A 21,979-nucleotide genomic window follows, 5' to 3' on the forward strand; every position below is an offset into this window, starting at 1 on the left:
CAACCTACTCAAAAGTTAGAATTTATAGGGGCATTGTTCAACACAAAATCAGTGATAGCATCACTACCCCCTCTAAGAGTTCAGACCTTAAGAACACAGGTCACGAAGATAATCTGCAGTACCAATATTTCTGCCTGTTTAGTTCTTCGGGCTCTAGGATTAATGGCAGCGGCAATAACCTTAGTACTGTTAGCCAGGTTCTACATGAGGATTTCACAATGGATTCTAGCCGTGCAATGGTCAGTACTTTATCAACCCTAAGTCAGCCATAATATATGTCAGTCAGATTTATGAGAGAGATCTCAGGTGGTGGATTCAATCAGATCAAGTTCTCCTAGGCCAACCATTCATTCCCCCTCAGCCCAAGGCCATAGTGACCACGGACACTTCCCAGTTAGCGTGTGGGGGGTATTACCTGGGGAAGACAGTCCAAGGCACTTGGTCTCCCCATAGAGGCTATATTCACATCAGTGCTCTAGAGATGAGAGCAGTGCTATTAGCGTTGCAGGCATTTCAAGAAGCTGTCCCCTCAGGGATGTTTGCAGTTCAAACGGACGTGTCAGTAGTTTGGTACATCATCATACAGGGAGAACAAAATCTTGCCCCCTATATCGAGAAGCTCTGAGTGTGGCAATGGGCGATTTCAACCGACCACATTCTTATAGCAGCGCACGTTCCGGGGAAGTCAATTGTGATAGTAGACCATCTGAGCATTTGGATTCTCCTACCTCACGAATGGTCTCTGAACAAGAGCGTGGCAGAGATGATTTTTCAGTAGTGGGGCCAGCCTTGCTGTGATCTTTTTGCTTCTCCCTTAAACAACAAATGTAGCAGCTACTTTGCCCTAATTCCCCCTCAGGGGGAATCACTGAAGGATGTTTTACTTCACGATTGGCCCCCACAGTCTGTTAATTGCCTATCCACCAATCCCACTAATTTTCAAATTTCTGCAGAAAGCAAAAATGCTGAAGAGCAAAGTTATCCTCCATGCACCTTTTTGTCCTCGACAGATTTGGTTCCCCTTTCTTTGGCCTGTTACTCCACCCACCATGGAGTCTAGATCTGACTACAGACCTACTGTCTCACCAGACAGGCATGATTCATGTAGACATATCGAACCTCAGGCTGACTGCCTGGCTACTCCAGTTCTATTAATAGCCAGACAACCTATGCTGTCCTCTCCAGTTGTCAAATACTCGTATCTACATAAACAGTCTACACTTAAACTTTACTCCAGTAAGTGGAAAAGATTTACTTACTGGGCCTATCAAAATAATGTTGGTCCTTTTTCAGCCTCTTTGAATAGTATCTTTGAATTTGTAGCCTTGAATCTTCACATAGGATTTGATGGTGTTTCTGTTGACTCCCATAGACTATGCAGAACATTTTTGCGAGCTACTCTCCTTCTCAGACCCCCCCCCCCACTCTTGAGAGACCCTACTCCCTCATGGGACCTCAGCTTGGTACTGCAGCAACTTACTCAGTCCCCGTTTGAACCTGCAACCAAATGTGACCTCAGATACCTTTCTTGGAAAACAATCTTTCTAATAGCCATTATTTCTGCCAGAAGAGTTTTGGAGATGCAGCCATTGTCTTCAAAATCATATTTCTTGATATTTCACAAAGACAGAGTCACTTTACAAACTAATGCTTCTTTTCTTCCTAAACTGGTATCGGAGGCTAATATAAAGCAATCTATTAATTTGCCGATATTCTTCCTCAAATTTCTAACAAAGGTGAATACAAACTACATTTACTAGATGTGCACAGGCAATTACATTTTTCCCTACACAGAACAAAAACATTTCAGGAAATCTTAGCAGTTTTGGCTCCTTTTCACATGAAACTAGAAAAGCCCGTTACCAAAATTACTCTACCAAGTGGCTTACAGATTGTATTTCTTACATATACACCAAATTGGGCATTGCCTTGTTGAAACCTCTTAGAGCTCACTCCACTAGAGCCATGGCTACTTCATCAGTCTTTCAATCCGGAGCCTCAGTGAAAATTTGTGCAGCAGCAACTTGGGCTACGCCCCATACATATATTACTCATTACAAATTGGACATGGTCTCCAGGGGTAGGGCATCATTTGGCTCAGTGGTGCTCGGGAATATCCTAACTGGAGTCCACCCTAGGAATTAGGTAGTTAGGGATTCTGTCCCATAAGTTGAGGATAGAATAAAAATTGACAACATCAGATAAAGAAGTTATGTACTTACTGTAACGTTCCATCTGTGTTGTCTATTTTCATTCTTCCTCAGCTCCTCTCCCACCAGCCCCCTGCCTTACAAGCTCTCGGAAGAGTGAATGTTTTTGTGAGTGTGCCACTTCCTTGGTATATATATCTCCAGATATTGTCTTCTCTCTCTCTGAGTAAATTGTCTTTCTGCTTTCTTAGCAAACAAGATCTGAGATGGTTGGGGTTTGTGTATTGTGGGTAAGGGAGTAGCTCGAGAGCTTTTGCAAATGGCCAAGTCAGATCCAAAGGATTGGATCCAAACCTGTAAGTTGAGGAAGAATGAAAATGGACAGCACAGATGGAACATTATGGTAAATACATAACTTTTTTTCTTTTCTTTTTTTTAATAACCCCCATGCAAATTATCTGTTCCAACTCCAAGATCACACAATAGTGGGGAAAACAGTAAACTCCCATAACCCACTTTGAGCAGTGTCGCAAAGACCACCTACAGTTCAGCATACCTATAGCTGTGTGAGTCTAACTCAGCATTCACTTAACCTGCTATCACAAAACCAAATGTACATTGTAAAAAAAACATTAGTCTGTAAAATAAGCTTCTATGTGATGTCTAAAATTACACCAAATGCATTTTGACAAAATAATTGCACTAAATGCATGGAACCCTTCACAATAGCAGTCACACATGCACAAATAGTCTCACATTTCTCCTTTTTAACTCTAATTCCCAACCCTTAAAACTCCTAAGCTTTGTACCGCTGGGACTCCTGTTTTACCACCCCATCTTCTCCAAACTGTATTACAAAACTGAGTTTATAACACATTCTTCATGTTTATAAATCTGCTTTTTATATCCCCAATTAAGGTACATTGTACATGGACTGAACTGTATTTGTATATCAACTTGTTACTGTGTTATCATGCTTTGTTTGCTACTCCTGTCAACATATCTGTTTCTCCTCATGTTCATCGTGTTTCACTGTTGCAGTCATTACACTTGAGTTATCCTGCTGGCAGGCTACCCGCAGTCTGCCTGAATTCCAAAGTCTTGGTCCGGCGTCGGTTGCGGTCGCCTCTTCCCTGACGTCAGTGCGCCAGGGATATAAAAGATGCAGCCGACGCCATTTTCTCCAGTCTTTCTTGCCGTGCTGGTCGGCCGACTCCTGAGATTTTCGAATTTCAGATCCGAAGTCTTCAATAAAACTAAGTACCCCGTTGGGGAAACTCTTTTCTTGCTCCAGACCGATGTCAGAAAAAGTTAACAATTGTATTTCTTGTGGGAAGCAAATACCTCATAAGGATTTCCACTCATACTGTATTCCTTGCCTAGGCCCTGACCACAACGTTGCTAGTTGTCGGCTTTGTGCTAGATTTAATCAACGCACTATTAACCATCGGTACGATTTTGCTTTTCATTATTTTGGCAGAAGGTTTAATTACATAATGCCGTCGGAACAACGGACGACCGGAATTCATAAAAAACGCAAGGATAAAGACAAGGGCAAGCATCCGAGGTCCAAAACCGATGACAAAGCCTCTTCTAGGCCAGTCGCCGGTTCGCCGGTGCTCAGTGAGGCGCTTTCGCAGCCCCTGACACCCACTACCTCAGAGCCACAGGCTGCCTCCAACTCCCACGTGGAGACAGCTAGGCCTATGGATACTCAAGGTATTGGGCCTTCGGAAACTAATCCCTCAGATGGGTCCAGAGCCGCTGAGCAGGCATCGGCTTCTGAGGGTGTTTTCAGACCTGCACAGCTTTATATCAAGCCAACTTCAGCATCAAAGACTAAAACAATTTTAAAGACAAGAAAACAAGTACAGCATTCTCCACAGACTTCCATGCCTAAGAAACAGATGCTCAAAATGGCCGAAGACCTAATTACTTTGATCAGGGGCTCCCATCCCCCTCCTAATAAGAGTCCTAGGCAAGACACTGAATATGATTCCTCTGATCAGGTTTCCATTTTCTCTGACTCCTCTTCAGAACAGGGTTACTCTATTCCTCCCTATGAGGATTCTGATGCTGAGGAATATATTCCTTTAGCTTCTCCTCCTGGGGATTACTCATTTGGGGAAACCTTGCATACCATGAGGGAGCATTTCCACTGGGAGAGCCAAGATTATTCAGATTCTAAGAAAAGGCTCAGAGACTTTCTTTTACTTCCTCAGCACAGACTTCTTGCTATTCCTCCTGTTCAAGACATTGTAGATGTCTTTTCAGAGTCCGGCCTGTCTCCCGATTCTTTATGTCCTGCACCTGTTAAGGCTGACAGATACTACAGGGTTCCAGATTCTCATAAATTTCTATATAAAAACCCTGCTGCTGGCCCAGAAACTATTTCACAGGGTCCCTAAGGGATCAAAGCTGCTACTGCAAACAAACCCTGTCCCCTCAGATAGAGATTCTAGGGCACTGGACAGATGGGGGATAAAAGTTTACACTTCTGCTACCTTGGCTGTAAGGGCTTTAAATTGTCAGTTTCATATGCTTAAATATCAGCAATATTTAATGTCTCTGTTAAAACAGAAAATGTTGACAAATTCTGAATGTGCTGAGAACAAGGAATTGTAGGATTTATTGCATGCAGCTGAACAAGTGGGAAAACATACTTTGCAATGTGGTTGCAATGTGGTTATGATTCACTGGAGGCCTCTTGCAGGGCCGCTGTAACAGGCTTGGTCATTAGAAGGCATGCTTGGTTAAAAGAACAGACTCTGCCTGATCATGTTAAAGCAAAATTATTGGCTGTTCCATTGCAGCATGATACTTTCTTTGGTGTTAAGGCAGAAGAGGTGTTGAAGAAAATGGAGGATAAAGCTAAATCTGTGCAAACAGTGAAGGATTTCTTACAGGTGCAGCCACCCAGATTTAGCAGGAACTGGCCTTCTAAGAATTGGTCCTTTCCCGTGTCAGACAGGCCACAGTGAGGCAGATACAGATGCCCTAGAGGCAGACAACAGCCCCAGGGCTCATACAGGCCCAAACAGTGGGGTGCTTCTACCTCCAAAAGTCGAGAAGACAAATCACATATAGGAAACAGTCCCAATGACTTCCCTCTGCCAATGCCAAGCATTTATCTTTTGGCGGCACCCTTAGGGGGAAAGTAGCACTTTTTTCACAAAATTGGCACGATTACCCAGGACAAATGGGTCTTAAATGTAGTCTCTCAGGGCTACAGGTTCCACTTTCACATCCTTCCAAAGGCAAAAGGTATGCCAGACCTGCCACACAATCAATGGGCAGAGGCACACCACCAAGTTTCATCCCTCATGGACATGAGGGCTATTCAGCCAGTGCCACAACAAGAGCAGGGACAAGGATTTTACTCAAGACTTTTCTTAGTACCAAGAAAGGACAAAGCATGGAGACCGATTCTGGACCTGTCTATTCTAAATACTTTTCTGGATGTTCTGAAATTCAAAATGTTGACTCTGCTGCAGCTTCTGTCCGTGCTGGGCAAAAAGGCTTGGCTTGTAACTTTGGACCTCAGAGGCATACCTGCATGTCCCAATCGGACAATCTTGCAGAAGATACCTCAGATTCATAGCTGGCTCAAAGCACTACCAATTCTCCGCACTGCCCTTTGGCTTATCTACTGCGCCCAGGGTCTTCACAAAATGCCTGGCACCAGTAATTGCATTATGCAGACAAAAAGGAATTCAAATACATCCCTACTTGGACGACTGCCTTATTCAAGCAGAGGCCAAAGACATTCTACTAAAGCATCTGGCGTTTGTAAAAAGATTACTAATTTGCCTAGGGTACACAATAAACGAAAAAGAAATCAAAACTAGTACCCTCTCAAGAGATAATATTCCTGGGTGCAAGCTTAAATACATCTGCCCAGATGGCTTATCTCATGCCAGACAAAGGCATCTAACTTCTTACTTCGAAAACATGGCAACAAAGACCCAATTATCTGCAAGAGAAATTCTGCAGGCTCTGGGCTACATGGCCTCCTACATTCTGCTAATTCCATATGCAAGACTGCATATGAGGAAACTACAATGGTACCTAAAAAGTGTTTGGACTCAACATTGCCACAGCCTGGAATCTTTAATTTCCTTCATTCCTTGCCTACAACAGGAGTTTCAATGGTGGGCACAGGCCTGTCACCACAACAAGGGGCAGCCATTCACATTACCCACAGCCAGGCAAACACTAACAACAGATGCATCAGATTATGCCTGGAGAGCCCACATGGCAGAAAAATGTATTCAAAGCACATGACCCCCAAGCCAAAAGCATCTACACATCAATCAAAAAGAGATGCTAGCTGTACAAAATGCACTGACAGCCTTCAAGGACCTATTTCATCCAGGACAGCTGCTGATAAAGACGGACAACACCACAGTCATGTGGTACATAAACAGGCAGGGGGGCACACATTCCTACCCCCTCTGCAGACAAGCCATGATTTTGTGGAATACAGCATTGACTTAGCAAGTACACCTGCAAGCACAATTCCTGCCAGGAAAAACAAATGCTCTGGTAGACGAACTAAGCAGAAACCTCATGGGCCCTCACGAGTAGAAACTAGATCCACAAATTTTCAGCATGATAACAAGAAAATGGGGACGCCCAGACATAGATCTTTTTGCCTTCCCTCACAACTGCCAACTTCAGAGATTCTGCACAAGGACTTATCACAAACAAGCATGGAAAGTGGATGCCCTGTCATTCAGCTGGAACAACCTTACAGTATATGCCTTTCCTCCACTGCCTCTCCTCCCCAAGGTACTCCTAAAGGTCAGACAAGAGAAGCCACAAATGATACTGATTGCCGCGGATTGGCCACACCAACACTGGTACCCAATCCTAAGGAGCTTGTCCCAAGGCCCAGCCTGAACATTGCCTCAAATTCCTCATTTACTGACCCAACAAAACAGTCGGATCCTGCACAGCCAACTCGGAACTCTAAATCTAGCTGCATGGAGGATATTGTAACCATTCAGAATACACCTCTCTCTAAAGCGGTTATGGATGTCATTTTGGAGGCCAGGAGGCCCAGCACCAGAAAATCTTATGCAGAAAAATGGAAGAGATTCTGTGCTTGGAACCAGGCACAAGGAATTGACACACTTGTTCCAAATATTCCTCAGATTTTACAATATCTAAATGGGATGCTGGACAAAGGCCTATCCTTCTCATCAATTAACATCCATGCCTCTGCCATTTCAGCTCATTACGGTACAGACCCACCTATTTTTTCATATCCATTGCTTAGGCAGTTCCTCAGGGGGGCCAGGAACATAAGACCTCCATGGAGAGTACCAGTACCTGCATGAGACCTCAATTTTGTCTTGGAAAAACTCACAATGCCTCCCTTTGAGCCAGCCAATACAGCTGACATAAAATTCTTATCATGGGAAAACAACTCTGCTCCTAGCAATAACTTCAGCAAGAGTCTCAGAGTTACAGGTATTAATGGCTGTGGAACCTTTTATTATCTTCCATGTGGACAGGGTTTCTCTAAGGACAAACCCAACATTTATGCCTAAGGTAGTGTCCGGTGTGGCTCTTAACCAAACCATTCATTTGCCTACTTTTTACCCAAACCCGCAGAATAAAGGGGAGACACTTCTGCATTCTTTGGACATACACAGACAGCTATGCTTCTACTTGGACAAAACTAAAGCTTTCAGAAAGACTTATCAACTTTTAGTGTCTTATGCTGCAGGATCACAAGGAAAGGCGATCTCAAAGCAGACTATTTCAAAATGGATAGGACACTGCATTCGTTTCTGCTATTCACAACATGGTAAATCAGTGCCTAAGGGCATTAGACCACATTCTACCAGGGCAGCAGCCACCTCAGCAGCCTTCCTCAGAGGAGTACCAACCAAGTATATTTTGGAGGCTGCAACTTGGACTTTGGTGCACACTTTTACTAAGCACTACCACTTGCCTCTTTACTCTAAATCCAGAGCAGACTTTGCCACTGCAGTCTTGCAGGGCCTTACAGCTACTCCTAATTCTATTTAGACCCAGCCGCCCAACCTCAGCTTTGGGATTCAACCCAAGTGTAATGACTGCAACAGTGAAACACGATGAACATAGTACAGTTGTGTACCTATCATAAATGTAGATGTTCGAGTGTATTCACTGTTACAGTCCAGGTTACCCACCCACCATCCCCCTTTCTTTGCTGGGACTTATCTGTACTTCTCTGTCCTATACAACCTTTGTGGTGTATTTGCTTGTAGATGAAGGTATTGTTATTTTAGTGCATGCTTTTATTAGCAATGTTTTTTAGCCTACCCTTTTGGGGGCACCTGACATCTGGGGCAAGAAAAACTGAAGAAAATGGTGTCAGCTGCATCTTTTATACCCCTGGCGCACTGACGTCAGGGAAGAGACGACAGCAACCGACGCCGGACCAAGACTTTGGAATTCAGGCCGACTGCAGGTAGCCTGCCAGCAGGATAACCCAAGTGTAATGACTGCAGCAGTGAATACACTCGAACATCTACATTTATGGTAGGTACACAACTGTACTTTCTTCCTACCTCAAACTGTATGTATTGTAAATAATACATAATTCATACATGTATTCATACATTCATTCATACATGTAGCCCATTCTGGGCTGAATCTAAAAATGGTTCAGTGACATCAATGTTCTACCCTGGATAAGTATATGTTGCTTGTTTATATACTCTGTTTGCTGCCATCTAGTAGTCACACAGTGCAGAAAAAGCTACCTTATATTACTGTTACTACATAAGAAGACTTTGCTCGTTAGAGGAATTTCAAATGAGAAAAAAAATTGTTGAGAAATGTCAAAAAGCCAAAGGAAAGACATACAATTTTGCACACTATGATAAGTTAGTCATTTTCTTCAGTACAGTGAAACAGAAGCACTTATGGTATATACTGGTGTGTAATATAAAAAAAATAGTGATAACTCGTTTTGAACCAAAATAGAAATGTTCAGTCCTTATGGGCTGCGGACATAGTCTGGTCCCCTAATTACCTGTAAGTGAATGGGTAAAAGCATTGAAACAGGGCAGCACAAAGAAATGTACATTTATGAAGCATTTTTTTTTTTTTTGACTTTTGTAGAGGCTGGACATGCAGACTCAGATGCAGATTGTGATGGGATGATCGAATCTCATGAAGGTGAGTGTGGTTACTGTGTGCATGCAACTTTCTGTGGTAGTGTAGATTTGGTCGGTACTGTAGTGCAAGTAATGTCCTCTTTTTCATCATTTGTACTTGCTGTTTCAGGTAATTTGAATAACACTGATACTGTAAAATGTGTTTAGGATCACCCAACTGAAACGTTACTGTTTAAAAAAAAAGCTAAAATGCTTTTTTGATTGCTTTGCATCTTGGTGTACTGAAGAGTAGAGTAACAAACTTGTAAAGTAAGATGTTCTTCATGTTTCACTGTTGCAGTCATCACATTTGGGTTATCTGCTTGCAGTAGCCCTCAGTCGGCCTGATTATCAAAGTCTTCGGTCCTCCGTCGGTTGCAGTCTCATCTTCCATGACATCAGGTAGTCATGGGTATAAAGCATGCAGCTGATGCCATTACATCAGTCTTTCTTGCCGTGCGGTGCCCGAAGCAGAAGCAGTTCACAAGTGCCGGTCGGTCGACTCCTGAAATTTTCATTTTCGAGTTTCAGAACCGAAGTCTTCAACTAAAGCTAAGTACCCCGTTGGGGAAACTTTTTCTTGCTCTAAACCGATGTCATTAAAAGTCAATAATTGTATTTCTTGTGGAAAGCAAATACCTCATAAACATTTTCATTCGTACTGTATTCCTTGCCTAGGCCCTGACCACGACGTACCTTGCTGTCGGTTTTGTGCCTTATTTAAGCAACGAACTATCCGTCGTCTGTATATTTATGCTTCTAAATATTTTGGTACTCGGTTCAGTTATCCAGATATGTCTTCAGTAAGCCATCCGACTACCGACGTTCTGAAAAAAACGCAAAGATAAAGACAGAGACAGGCTGTCTAGGTCTAAAGCTGCCGACGATGCTCCTCCTAAGCCAGTCGCCAGTTTGCCGGTACTCAGTGAGGTGCTTTTGCAGCCTTTGATGCCCGCTACTTCAGATTCGCAGGCCTCTACTGAGAACCATTCAGAGTCCAGTATGCCGCGAGATGCTTCAACTGTGGAACCTGCGGATGTCTTTACCTTGGATTGGTCCGGAGCTACTGTGCAGGCACCAGCTTCTGAGGGGTGTATTCAGGCCTACTGACTCGCATATTAAACTGACGCCATCTTCTTCTTCAAGGCCTAAAACTCGAACCATGCCTAGAAAACAGACGCCCAGACCACATTGTCAGTCCTCTATGCCTAAAAAACAAATGATAAGAATGGCTGAAGACCTTATTACTTTAATCAGGGGAAGCCAACCTTCCCCTTATAAGAGACCTAGGACTGAATTTGCTTATGATTTTTCTGACCAGGATTCTGAAATTTCTGTTTCCTCTGATGACCAGGATTTACCTTTATCTACCTATGAGGATTCTGATGCAGAGGACTCTATTCCCTCTGCTTCCCCTCCAGAGGATTTCTCTTTTGGTGAAACCTTGCATACTCTTAGGGAGCATTTTTGCTGAGAAAGCCAGGATTACTCTGATTCTAAAAAGAGGCTTAGGGATTTCTTACTCCTGCCTCAACACAGGCCTTTAGCCATGCCTCCTGTGCTAGTCATTGTTGATGATGCCTTTTCAGAATCTAGCTTAGCCCCTGATTCTTTACCTCCTGCTCCCAGAAAACCTGATAGGTATTACAGGGTTCCTGACTCTCTCAAGTTCCTTTTTAAAAATCCTACTGCGGATCCTGAGACCAATTCACAGGGACCCAAGGGCATTAAGACTACTACTGCCAAAAATCCTACCCCTTCTGACAGAGACTCCGGGGCGCTGGATAGATGGGGTAAGAAGGTAAACACTTCTGCAACCTTGGCCATTAGGGCCTTGAACTGCCAGTTTCATATGTCAAAGTATCAGCTGCATATTATTGGACTGCTTAAACATAAAATGATGATTCTGGACTGTGCTGAAAATAAGGATTTACAGGATTTAATGCATTCTGCTGAACAGGTTAGAAAACATACTTTGTAATGTGGTTTTGATTCACTAGCGGCATCTTGCAGGGCTGCTGTGACTGGGTCTGTACTTAGAAGGCATGCTTGGCTTAAGGAGCAATCTTTGCCAGATCATGTTAAAGTTAAATTGCTGGATGCCCCCTTAAATTAGGACCGCCTGTTTGGCAACAAAGCAGAAGAAGTTCTTAAAAAGATGGAAGAAAAAGCTAAATCTATGCAAACTGTTAAAGATTTCCTACAAGTACAGCCTCCAAGATTTAGTAGGCATTGGCTGTCTAAGAATTGGTCCTTTCCTGCCTCTTCCAGGCCTCCTCAGTCCAAACCCAGAACCAGCAGAATACCCAGGCTTCAGTCCCAGGGTATGCACAGGACTAAGCAGTGGGGGGGGCTCCCACTTCCACTTCCAAATCAGGGAGTAGTAAGACTCTCCCCTATGGTAAGCTGTCTCAATGACTTAACTTTAAAACTTCCAAGCACTTCTCAAATGACTGCTCCTTTAGGGGGAAAGATTGCTCTGCAGGCCAAAAACTTGGAACTCATTACCCAGGAAAAATGGGTTTTAAATATAGTTTCCCAAGGATACAGATTCCACTTCCACACGTTACCAACCCCAGATGGTTGGCCAGATCTACCCCCAAATCAGTGGGCAGAGATTCAAAAGCAAGTACTCTCTCTCTTAAGCATAAAGGCTATTCAGACTGTACCAGAAGAGGAAAAGGGACAAGGTTTCTTCTCAAGATTTTTCCTGGTACCCAGAAAAGACAATTCATGGCATCCTATCCTGGACCTTTCTATCTTAAACACCTTTTTGGTGATTCCAAAATTCAAGATGATAACTCTTCACCAGTTGCTTCCTATGCTAAGCAAAGATGTCTGGTTGGCAACACTGGATTTAAAGGAACCTACCTGCACATCCCAATCAGGGAATCTTGCAGAAGATACCTACGCATCAAAGCAGGCTACATGCACTATCAGTTCTCTGCACTGCCCTTTGGCTTATCTACTGTGCCCAGGGTATTCACAAAGTGCCTAGCTCCAGTCATTGCATTTTGCAGGCAAATAAATATTCAAATATACCCATACCTGGATGATTGTCCAATTCAGGCAGAAAGCCAGGACATACTTTTGAATCATCTGGCATTTGTACAGAAGGTGCTAACTTGTCTGGGGTACACCATAAACGAAACAAAATCACATCTGGTACCCTGTCAACAAATTATAGTCCTGGGAGCAAGCTTGAACACAACTTCCCAGATGGCTTTCCTCACGCCAGAGAAACAAATTCACAAATTCAATTGACAACTTACTTCAAACTAATGGCCACAAAGACCCTGCTATCTGCAAGACAAATACTGCAAGCCTTGGGGTTCATGGCCTCCTGCATTCTATTAATTTCATATGCAAGACTGCATATGAGGAAACTACAATGGTATCTAAAAAGCCTATGGTGTCAACATTCTCAGGACTTAGAAGCAGTGATTCCCATCATACCTTTCCTTACGGTTAGAGTTCCTTTGGTGGGCAGAGGCCTGCCACCTAAACAAGGGACTACCATTCGCTCTACACCCTGCCGCCCAAACCCTAACAACAGACGCATCAGACTGTGCATGGGGGGCTCACCTGGTAGGGAAGTGCATTCAGGGCAAATGGAACCCAAGTCAAATGCACCTGCATCTCAATCAGAAGGAAATGTTAGCTGTACAGAAAGGACCACTTTCTTCCAGGACAATTAATGGTAAAGACGGACAACACCACTGTTATGTGGTACATAAACAAGCAGAGGGTACACATTCTTTCCCCCTCTGCATACTAGCCATGGCTCTGTGGAACACAGCCTTGAGCTGCCAAGTGCATCTACAGGCTCAATTCCTGCCAGGAGAACTAAATACACTGGCAGACGAACTAAGCAGAAAGCTCATGGACCCACACGAGTGGAAACTGGAACCAAAGACTTTCAACATGTTGATAAATAAATGGGGGAGCCCAAGTATAGACATGTTTGCCTCCCCCCAGAACTACCAATTGGACAAATTCTGGACAAGGACTCCCCACAAATAAGCTTGGAAAGTGGATGCTCTGTCCCTCAGCTGGAAAAATCTAACCATTTATGCCTTTCCCCCTCTGCCTCTTCTCTCCAAAGTACTACTAAAGATCAAACAGGACAAACCAAGAACGATACTGATTGCACCAGACTGGCCACGCCAACACTGGTACACCCCCCTCTTGCGCAGTGTGTCACTGCTGGCTCCATGGCACCTGCCTCAGACTCCTACCCTGCTGTCACAGCAGGAGAGCCAGATTCTGCACACTCAGCTTCAAACCCTGAACCTGGCAGCCTGGCTAATTACCTAATTTCTCCCCTACCATCCCTCAGTAAACAAGTGTTGGATGTCATTTTGGAGGCAAGGAGGCCTAGTACTAGAAAAGCTTATGCTGAAAAACGGAAAAGATTCTGTGCCTGGAACCACACTCGAGGGATGGCCACAGCATCGCCCAACTTACCGCAGATTCTTCAATACTTAACTGAGATGCTTCACAAGGGCCTTTCTTTTTCCTCCATCAGAATTCATGCCTCAGCCATTTCAGCTCATTACAACACAGAACCATCCCTCTTCTTTCATCCACTGCTCAAGCAGTTCCTCAGAGTGGCCAAAAACTTAAGACCACCCAGGAGAGCCCCAACTCCAGCCTGGGACCTTAACTTTGTATTGGAAAAACTGCAGATCCCCCACCATACCCCAAGATTCTCACTACACCTTTCTAAACATACTGGAAAATATTAAGATAGAACCAAACACCCTAATACTGGGTCATTTTAACTACCCTGCCATTAACTGGGAAAGCTACTCATGTACCAACACCTTTGCCCAACGGTTCTTGGAATTCATAAATTCCAACGCCCTGGATCAACTAATCCATAGTCCCACCAGGGGCTCCAATATCCTAGACCTGGTCATTACCAACATGGGAAATCGATGCTCCACACCTATGGTCACCCCTCGTTAGTCACGTCTGACCATAAGCTAATCACCCTTAACATCCACATCCCACCCCACCCCCAGTAAGGAAACCTCCATAAAAAACTTCTCCAAAGTCAACTTCATGCTACTCAAGTCAGAAGTGACAAACTTCATGACACCCATGCAGACGGGAGCTGAAAGTTCAACTGCTGAATCCTACACTAAGGCACTGTACGAGCACATCCACTCATGCATAAATCGTGCCATCCCAAATAGAACCAAGATGCTCTCATCCAAAAAAAAAAGAAGCCAATCTGGTGGTCCCCTGACATAAACAAACTTTACAATAAAAGGAAGAAACTGTTGCAGAAAAGAGGAAAATCCCAAGATGCAAAAAACTTCCTTACCAGCCTCAGTAAGAAACTGAGATCCCTCATAAAATCCTCCAAAGCTAGTTATGAAAATAAAATTGCCAAAAATTCCAAAGACAACAACAAGGCATTCTATAACTATGTCAAGAATCTAAATGGCAATGCTCAGATCTTCTCTGAGCTAAAACAGAATGGCATTAAATATACTGATCCCAAGGATATTGCCAATATCCTGGCAGATCGATTCAGTGCCAACTTCACCCCCCTCTCACCCCCTAAATGGCCCATCTCAATACCGGAAGATTGCCAAATTCCGGTAATGGCCACACAGGTAAAAAAACGCACTCTCCAAAGCTAAGAATACAGCATCCATGGGACCAGATGACATCCCGGGCTGTGTACTACATGAACTACAATATGAACTGGTATCCTCACCTAAGTGTCATGTTTAATCATAGCCTCACCTCAAGTTTCATGCCCACTGAGTGGCGCACAGCTACAGTTATCCCACTCCACAAGGGGGGGATCCACCTTGGATCCTGGAAACTACCATCCCATCAGTCTGACAAGCCTTATCTGCAAGGCCATGGAGCGTATTATCATGGAACTTTTAAACAAAGACATTGGCAACCTTCAAACACTGGACCCCACCCAGTTTGGGTTCGTGAAGGGCCGATCTTGTCTCTTGAACTTGATTGACTTCTTCGAATCAGTCTCCAGAGCCATGGACAAGGGTAAGGTGGTCCACACAGCCCATCTAGACCTTGCCATGGCCTTTGACACCACCCCCGACTCTGGAATCATAGATAAACTTACTAAGCTGGGCATTAATCCCTACGTCACCCAATGGGTTGCTAACTGGCTTACTGGTAGAACCCACACTGTAAAAGTAGCCGACTCCAAATCCAGCTCCAGACAAGTGACAAGTGGAGTACCTCAGGGTTCAGTCCTGGGAACGCTCTTGTTTGGCATCTACTTCTCTGAAGTACAGGCCAACACTAAGGAACTCTGGATAACAAAATTTGCAGATGACTTTAAACTGGGAGCCATTATTGAATCCCCAAATGATGTGGATACTCCACAAAAGGGCCTTACAGAAACAGATGCTTGGTGCCAGAGCCATGGGCTCAAGCTCAATGCCAAGAAATGTATAGTTATCCCCTTTGGGAAAAAACATGTATCCGTGAATTACTATATAGGTGGCAGTACACTAAACACCAAAAGTTTGATAAGAGACTTAGGGACACAGGTGGACAGTGGTCTCACCTTCGATAACCACATCGCCACAACAGTCAGGAAATCCTTCTATGTGGCACACCTCATCACTAAGGGCTTTTCTTCCAGAAAAAAGGAGGTCATTGTCCCACTGTATTCATCCCTCATTAGACCCATTATAGAATACAATGCCACGTTTGGTATGTACCTCTCAAGAAATCTGCAACAACTGGAAAGGCCACAGAAATACTTCACTAAAAGAATCACAGGCCTAAAGCAGATGCCCTACGCTGACCGCCTTAAAACACTCCAGCTATACTCTGTCGCATATCGTCTACTCAGTGGCGATCTTTGCTTAACATACAAGGCCATGTCAAACCCAGAGCTGTTGGACATGCTACACTTAAAGAAATCCCAATCCCTCAGAGCCACACGCTCCAGGGATCTAAACCTTGTCATCACAATAAACAAAACATGCTGGAGGGATAGGTTCCTGACCCAGAGACTCCCCATACTCTGGAATAGATTGCCCATACATGTCAAGCAGAGTGCCTCTTTGGTCCTCTTCAAAAGGAACCTTGACGATTGGATGGGAGAAAGGAAATTCACCCCGGGGATCACGTCAGTCGCCCTGCTAGACAGGGGTCCAGGGAAGTAAATAGTGTGGGAAGAAATAGCCAGGGGAATTGTTATGGCTAGGCTTGTATAGACCCTAGGGCTGATAGCCTAGTACCAACCTGTGAACTCTTCCTCCTTTTGAACTGGCTGCAAGTGCAGAGTTAAAATTCCTTTCTTGGAAAACAGCCTTCCTTTTAGCAATCACTTCAGCAAGAAGGGTATCTGAATTACAGGCTCTTATGGCAGTGTGGAGCCTTTCATCTTCTTTCATGCAGACAGGGTGTCCCTTAGTACCAATCCCTCCTTCATGCCTAAGGTGGTATCCAGTGTGGCTCTTAATCAGTCCATTCATTTGCCAACCTTTTTTTCTAATCCACAGAACAAAGGGGAATGCATACTGCACTCCTTAGATGTGCACAGACAACTTAGATTTTACTTGGACAGGACTAAACCTCAAAGGAAATCTGAACAACTGCTGGTGGCATTTGCTGCAGGGGCAGAGGGGAAGGCTATTTCAAAACAAACCATTTCTAAATGGATAGGCCATTGCATTCATTTCTGCTATAAACACCATGGAAAACCTTTCCCACAGGGGGTTAGACCCCATTCAACCAGAGCTGCATCTACCTCTACAGCTTTTCTCAGAGGTGTCCCTACCAGGAACATCCTAGAAGCTGCTACCTGGAGTTCTGTACATACCTTCACCAAGCATTACCATTTGCCATTTTTCTCAAAATCCAGAGCTGGCTTTGCCACTGCAGTCTTGCAGAGCCTTATAGCTGGTCTTAATGCTATCTAAATTCCTCCTCCCATCCTTACCTTTGGGAATCTACCCAAATGTGATGACTGCAACAGTGAAACATGAAGAACATAGTACAGTTGTGTACACTTGCCGTAAATGTAGATGCTAGAGTGTATTCACTGTTACAGTCCTGGTTACCCTCCCTCCAGCCCCCTGACTTCTTTTGGGTATTCCTGTATTCTCCTTTACCATGTTTAAAAGCTTTTTGTGTATTTGCTGTTTTGTTGGAGGGTATAACCTCGTGTGTGTGTGTGTGTGTGTGTGTGTGTATGTGTGTGTGTGTGTATATATATATATATATATATATATATATATGTATGTATGTATGTATATATATATGTATGTGTATATATATATATATATATATATATATAGATATGTATGTATATATGTATATATATATATGTATGTGTATATATATATATATATATATATATATATATAGATATGTATGTATATATGTATATATATATATATGTATGTGTATATATATATATATATATATATATATATATATATATGTATATATATTTAATTGCTTCCCATTAGGGGGGCACCTGACATCTGAGGCAAGAAAAACTAATGTAATGGCATCGGCTGCATGCTTTATACCCCTGACTACTTGATGCCATGGAAGATGAGATAGCAACCGGTGCAGGACCCAAGACTTTGATAATCAGGCCGGCTGAGGGCTACTGCAAGCAGATAACCCAAATGTGATGACTGCAACAGTGAATACACTCGAACATCTACATTTGTGGTAAGTGCACACAACTGTACTTTGCTGCTTTTGCCATGGCAGGAGACTCTAATCATGTTATCAGGTTGCCTCTATATATGACCCTGAACTCCATTTTCAGATGTGCTAATCCTTTTTCATTTCTTTCATTCCAAATCACCTTGAGCTAGAGCTCCAAGCCTTGATTCAGACTCCCATAATGTATATGTCACTAAGTCAAATGTAGAACACACAAACCAGTAAGTACAAAAGGAAGAACAGTACTAGACAAACAACTCAGCGGCTGCTTGGAAACGCACTTTAATCCAGAGAGACAAAATCCACACTGGTATATAAATCCACACCAATAACCTCCACACTGATTAAGCGCTTTCATCGGTAACACCAACTTCATCAGAATGAACTTTACACAGTTAAAGACACTTAAATATCCTCCCCCACACAGGTGCCCTGACATCACATCCTGCTATTAAACATTTAACCTCATTGCCAGTAGTAAAAATTGTATAACCAAACTATTATAAGCTTAATGAATAACACACTAAGTAAAAACAATATTGACATATTAAAACCATTTGAAAAATAAAGAAAAAAAAAAAATATATATATATATATATACACACACACAAACACACACACACATGCATATATATATATATATATATATATATATATATATATATATATATATATAATATATGAAAATAATCACATAAATGTGAATATGAATATATATGTATTTTGTATATGTCACTAACTCTTCCTGTGATCACGTTTGGCAGATGTTCATCGTGCATTACAGCTGCAGTAGTTACATATGGGTTTTCAGCCGGCAGGCGGTCCCTCGGTCGGCCGAATTCCAAAGTCTTGGTCCGGCGTCGGTTGTTGTCGCGTACTCTTCTGACGTCAGGAAGGCTAGAGTATAAAAGACACAGCCGACGCCATCTTCTTCAGTCTTTTTTGCCGCGCGGTGCCCGAAGCAGAAGCAGTTCGCAAGTACCGGTCGGCCAGCTCCTGAATTACGAAAGAATTTCGGAACGAAGTCTTCATTAAAGCTAAGTACCCCGTTGGGGAACCTTTTCTTGCCTCAGACCGATGTCAGAAAAAGTTAATAATTGTATTTCTTGTGGGAAGCAAATACCGCATAAGGATTTCCATTCCCTTTGCATACCTTGTTTGGGCCCAGACCACGACGTCTCGGGCTGCCGCTTTTGTGCTACCTTCAATAAACGCACTATCAAGCGTCGGGCGGAGTTCGCCCAACACTATTTTGGAAAAGTGTTTAATTATAAAATGTCGTCGGATACTCCGACTACCGCTATGTCCAGAAAACGCAAAGAAAAGGACCGTCAGTCGAGAACTGCGGTCTCCACCGACACCACGCCGAAACTAGCTCCACGTGGGCCGGTTCTCAGTGAGACGCCTTTGCAGTCCCTGACTACCGACGACACTCCCTCGGCGGGGTCTTCTGTACCTGAGACCGCTGGTTCTTCGGCCCTTTCCCAGACTACTACCGACGCCCCTGTTCTTGTCGAACCCACCAATGTGGATAGATCTACATCCACTCATGGTGTATTTAGGCCTTCATCTTCCTTCTCCATCAAGGCTTTTACAAAAGCCAAATCAGCCAAGCATCCTTCTAGGCCTGCCTCACAAGGCCCAAGACCTGGGCCCACGCCTAAGAAGCACATGCTTAAAATGGCTGAAGACCTGATCTCCCTTATCAGAGGCTCACAGGTCCCTCCGGACAAGAGACCCAGAGTAGAGGAGGATTCTCCTCCTTCTGACCAAGAATCCATTTTATCAGAGCATTCTGATGCTGAAGAACAGTCTTATTCTCCTTTTGAGGATTCGGATGCAGAGCAAGTCCATTCCTTCTGTATCCCCCCCTGAGGATTTTTCCTTTGGGGAAACTTTGCACTCCTTGAGAGAGCACTTCCACTGGGAAGGCCAAGATTTTTCAGACTCCAAGAAAAGGCTGAGGGAGTTCCTCTGGTTACCTCAGCATAGACCTCTGGCTATTCCTCCTATTTTGGAGGTTTTGGATGATGTATACTCGGAGGCCTGTTTAAATCCTGATTCTCTGCCTCCTGCACCAGTCAAGCCGGATAGGTATTACAGAGTTCCTAATTCTCATCAGTTCCTCTATAAAGGCCATAATGCAGATCCTGAAACTATTTCTCAAGGCCCTAAGGGAATTAAGGCTTCCACGGCCAAGAATCCACTACCTTCGGAAAGGGAATCTAGATCACTAGAAAGGTGGGGAAAGAAGGTTTACACCTCGGCCACCCTTGCCATGAGGGCCTTAAACTGCCAGTTTCATATGATTAAATATCAATTTCTGTTATCACAATTAAAAACAAAAATGTCACAACCTGAACAACCAGATTTAAAAGAGTTGCAGGATATGATGCATAGTGCTGAGCAAGTGGGCAAGCACACCTTACAATGTGGTTATGATGCACTAGAGGCCTCCAGCAGATCAGCCGCCACTGGAGCAGTCATTCGCAGACATGCATGGCTAAGGGAACAAAATCTCCCAGATCAGGTGAAAGCAAAAATTCTAGATGCACCGTTACATAAGGATGTTCTTTTAGGTGGTAATGCTGAGGATATTTTACGTAAAATGGAAGAAAAGGCAAAATCTATGCAAACTGTCAAAGCTTTCTTACAGGTTCAGCCACCAAGGTTCAGCAGGAATTGGCCGTCAAAAAACTGGTCCTTTCCAACCACTGACAAAGCCCAAAGGGGCAGATACAGACGCGGAAGGGGCAGAGGACAAACACAAGGATCCTACAGAGGCAGACAATGGCAATCACCTACACCAAGAAGTGACGACAGTGCACAGCAGTACAGAAAGCAAACTCAATGACTCCCTCATTTCCATGCCAAGCAGAATTCAACTGGCAGCACCTTTGGGAGGGAAACTGGCACTATTTGCAAACAATTGGCATATTGTCACAACAGACAAATGGATTCTGGACATAATAAACAGAGGCTACAAATTTCATTTCCACACTCTTCCAAAAATGAGAGGCATGCCAAACCTACCACAAAATCAAAGGGTAGAGGCACAACTACAAATTGCAAAGCTCCTAAACATGAGGGCTATACAAAGGTACCTACGCACCAACAAGCACAAGGTTTTTATTCAAGGCTTTTTCTGGTGCCAAGAAAAGGAAGCGACTGGAGACCCATTCTGGACTTATCCATTCTCAACACATTTCTCCTAGTGCCAAAATTCAAGATGCTCACATTACAGCAACTCCTTCCCATGCTGGGCAAGGGTTTTGGCTGGTAACATTGGACCTCAAGGAGGCATACCTGCATGTCCCAATCAGACAAAGTTGCAGAAGATACCTCAGATTTCTTGCAGGTTCAAGTCACTATCAATTCTCTGCATTGCCCTTTGGCTTATCTACTGCCCAGAGTATTCACCAAGTGCCTGGCATCAGTGATTGCATACTGCAGACTTCAAGGGATACAAATTTACCCTTATCTGGACGATTGCCTGATCCAAGCGGACAGCAAACTCGTACTTCTCAAACATCTGGCATATGTGACACGCTTACTGCTTTCTCTGGGATACACCATCAACAAGGAGAAATCAAAACTAACACCCTCTCAGAAAATTACCTTCCTGGGTGCCAACTTGGACACAAACACCCAGATGGCTTACCTAACAACAGAAAAACAAGGGCAACTATCTCATTACTTCAAAATGCTTGCAAAAAGTACCAGGCTTACTGCAAGGAAAATCCTGCAGGCTCTGGGATTCATGGCATCTTGCATTCTTCTAATCCCATGTGCAAAGCTGCACATGAGGAAACTTCAATGGTACCTAAAAAATCTATGGTCTCAACACAGTCACAGCTTAGAAGTGGAGATTCCAATAATTCCCTGCCTACAAAAGGAATTCATATGGTGGTCTCAAGCATGCAAAGTAAACAAAGGCCTACCATTCTGCAAGCCTCAAGCTACACAAGTCATAACCACAGACGCTTC

The 21,979-nt window shown here is 43.6% G+C and overlaps 1 protein-coding gene across 1 annotated transcript in view; it reads left to right on the forward strand.

The window, feature by feature from the left end:
* Positions 1 to 21,979, forward strand: part of LOC122790579 — a 1,409,443-nt gene that overhangs the window by 1,274,282 nt on the left and 113,182 nt on the right. Inside the window, exon 11 of the mRNA XM_044058105.1 lies at positions 9,270 to 9,326. Within this exon, the coding sequence (XP_043914040.1) occupies positions 9,270 to 9,326 (57 nt within the window). The remainder of the gene's footprint in view (positions 1 to 9,269; positions 9,327 to 21,979) is intronic.

The sequence above is a fragment of the Protopterus annectens genome, chromosome 16.part0, assembly GCF_019279795.1.
Source record: "Protopterus annectens isolate FY-2018-M chromosome 16.part0, PAN1.0, whole genome shotgun sequence".
NCBI classification, from domain to species: Eukaryota; Metazoa; Chordata; order Ceratodontiformes; family Protopteridae; genus Protopterus; species Protopterus annectens.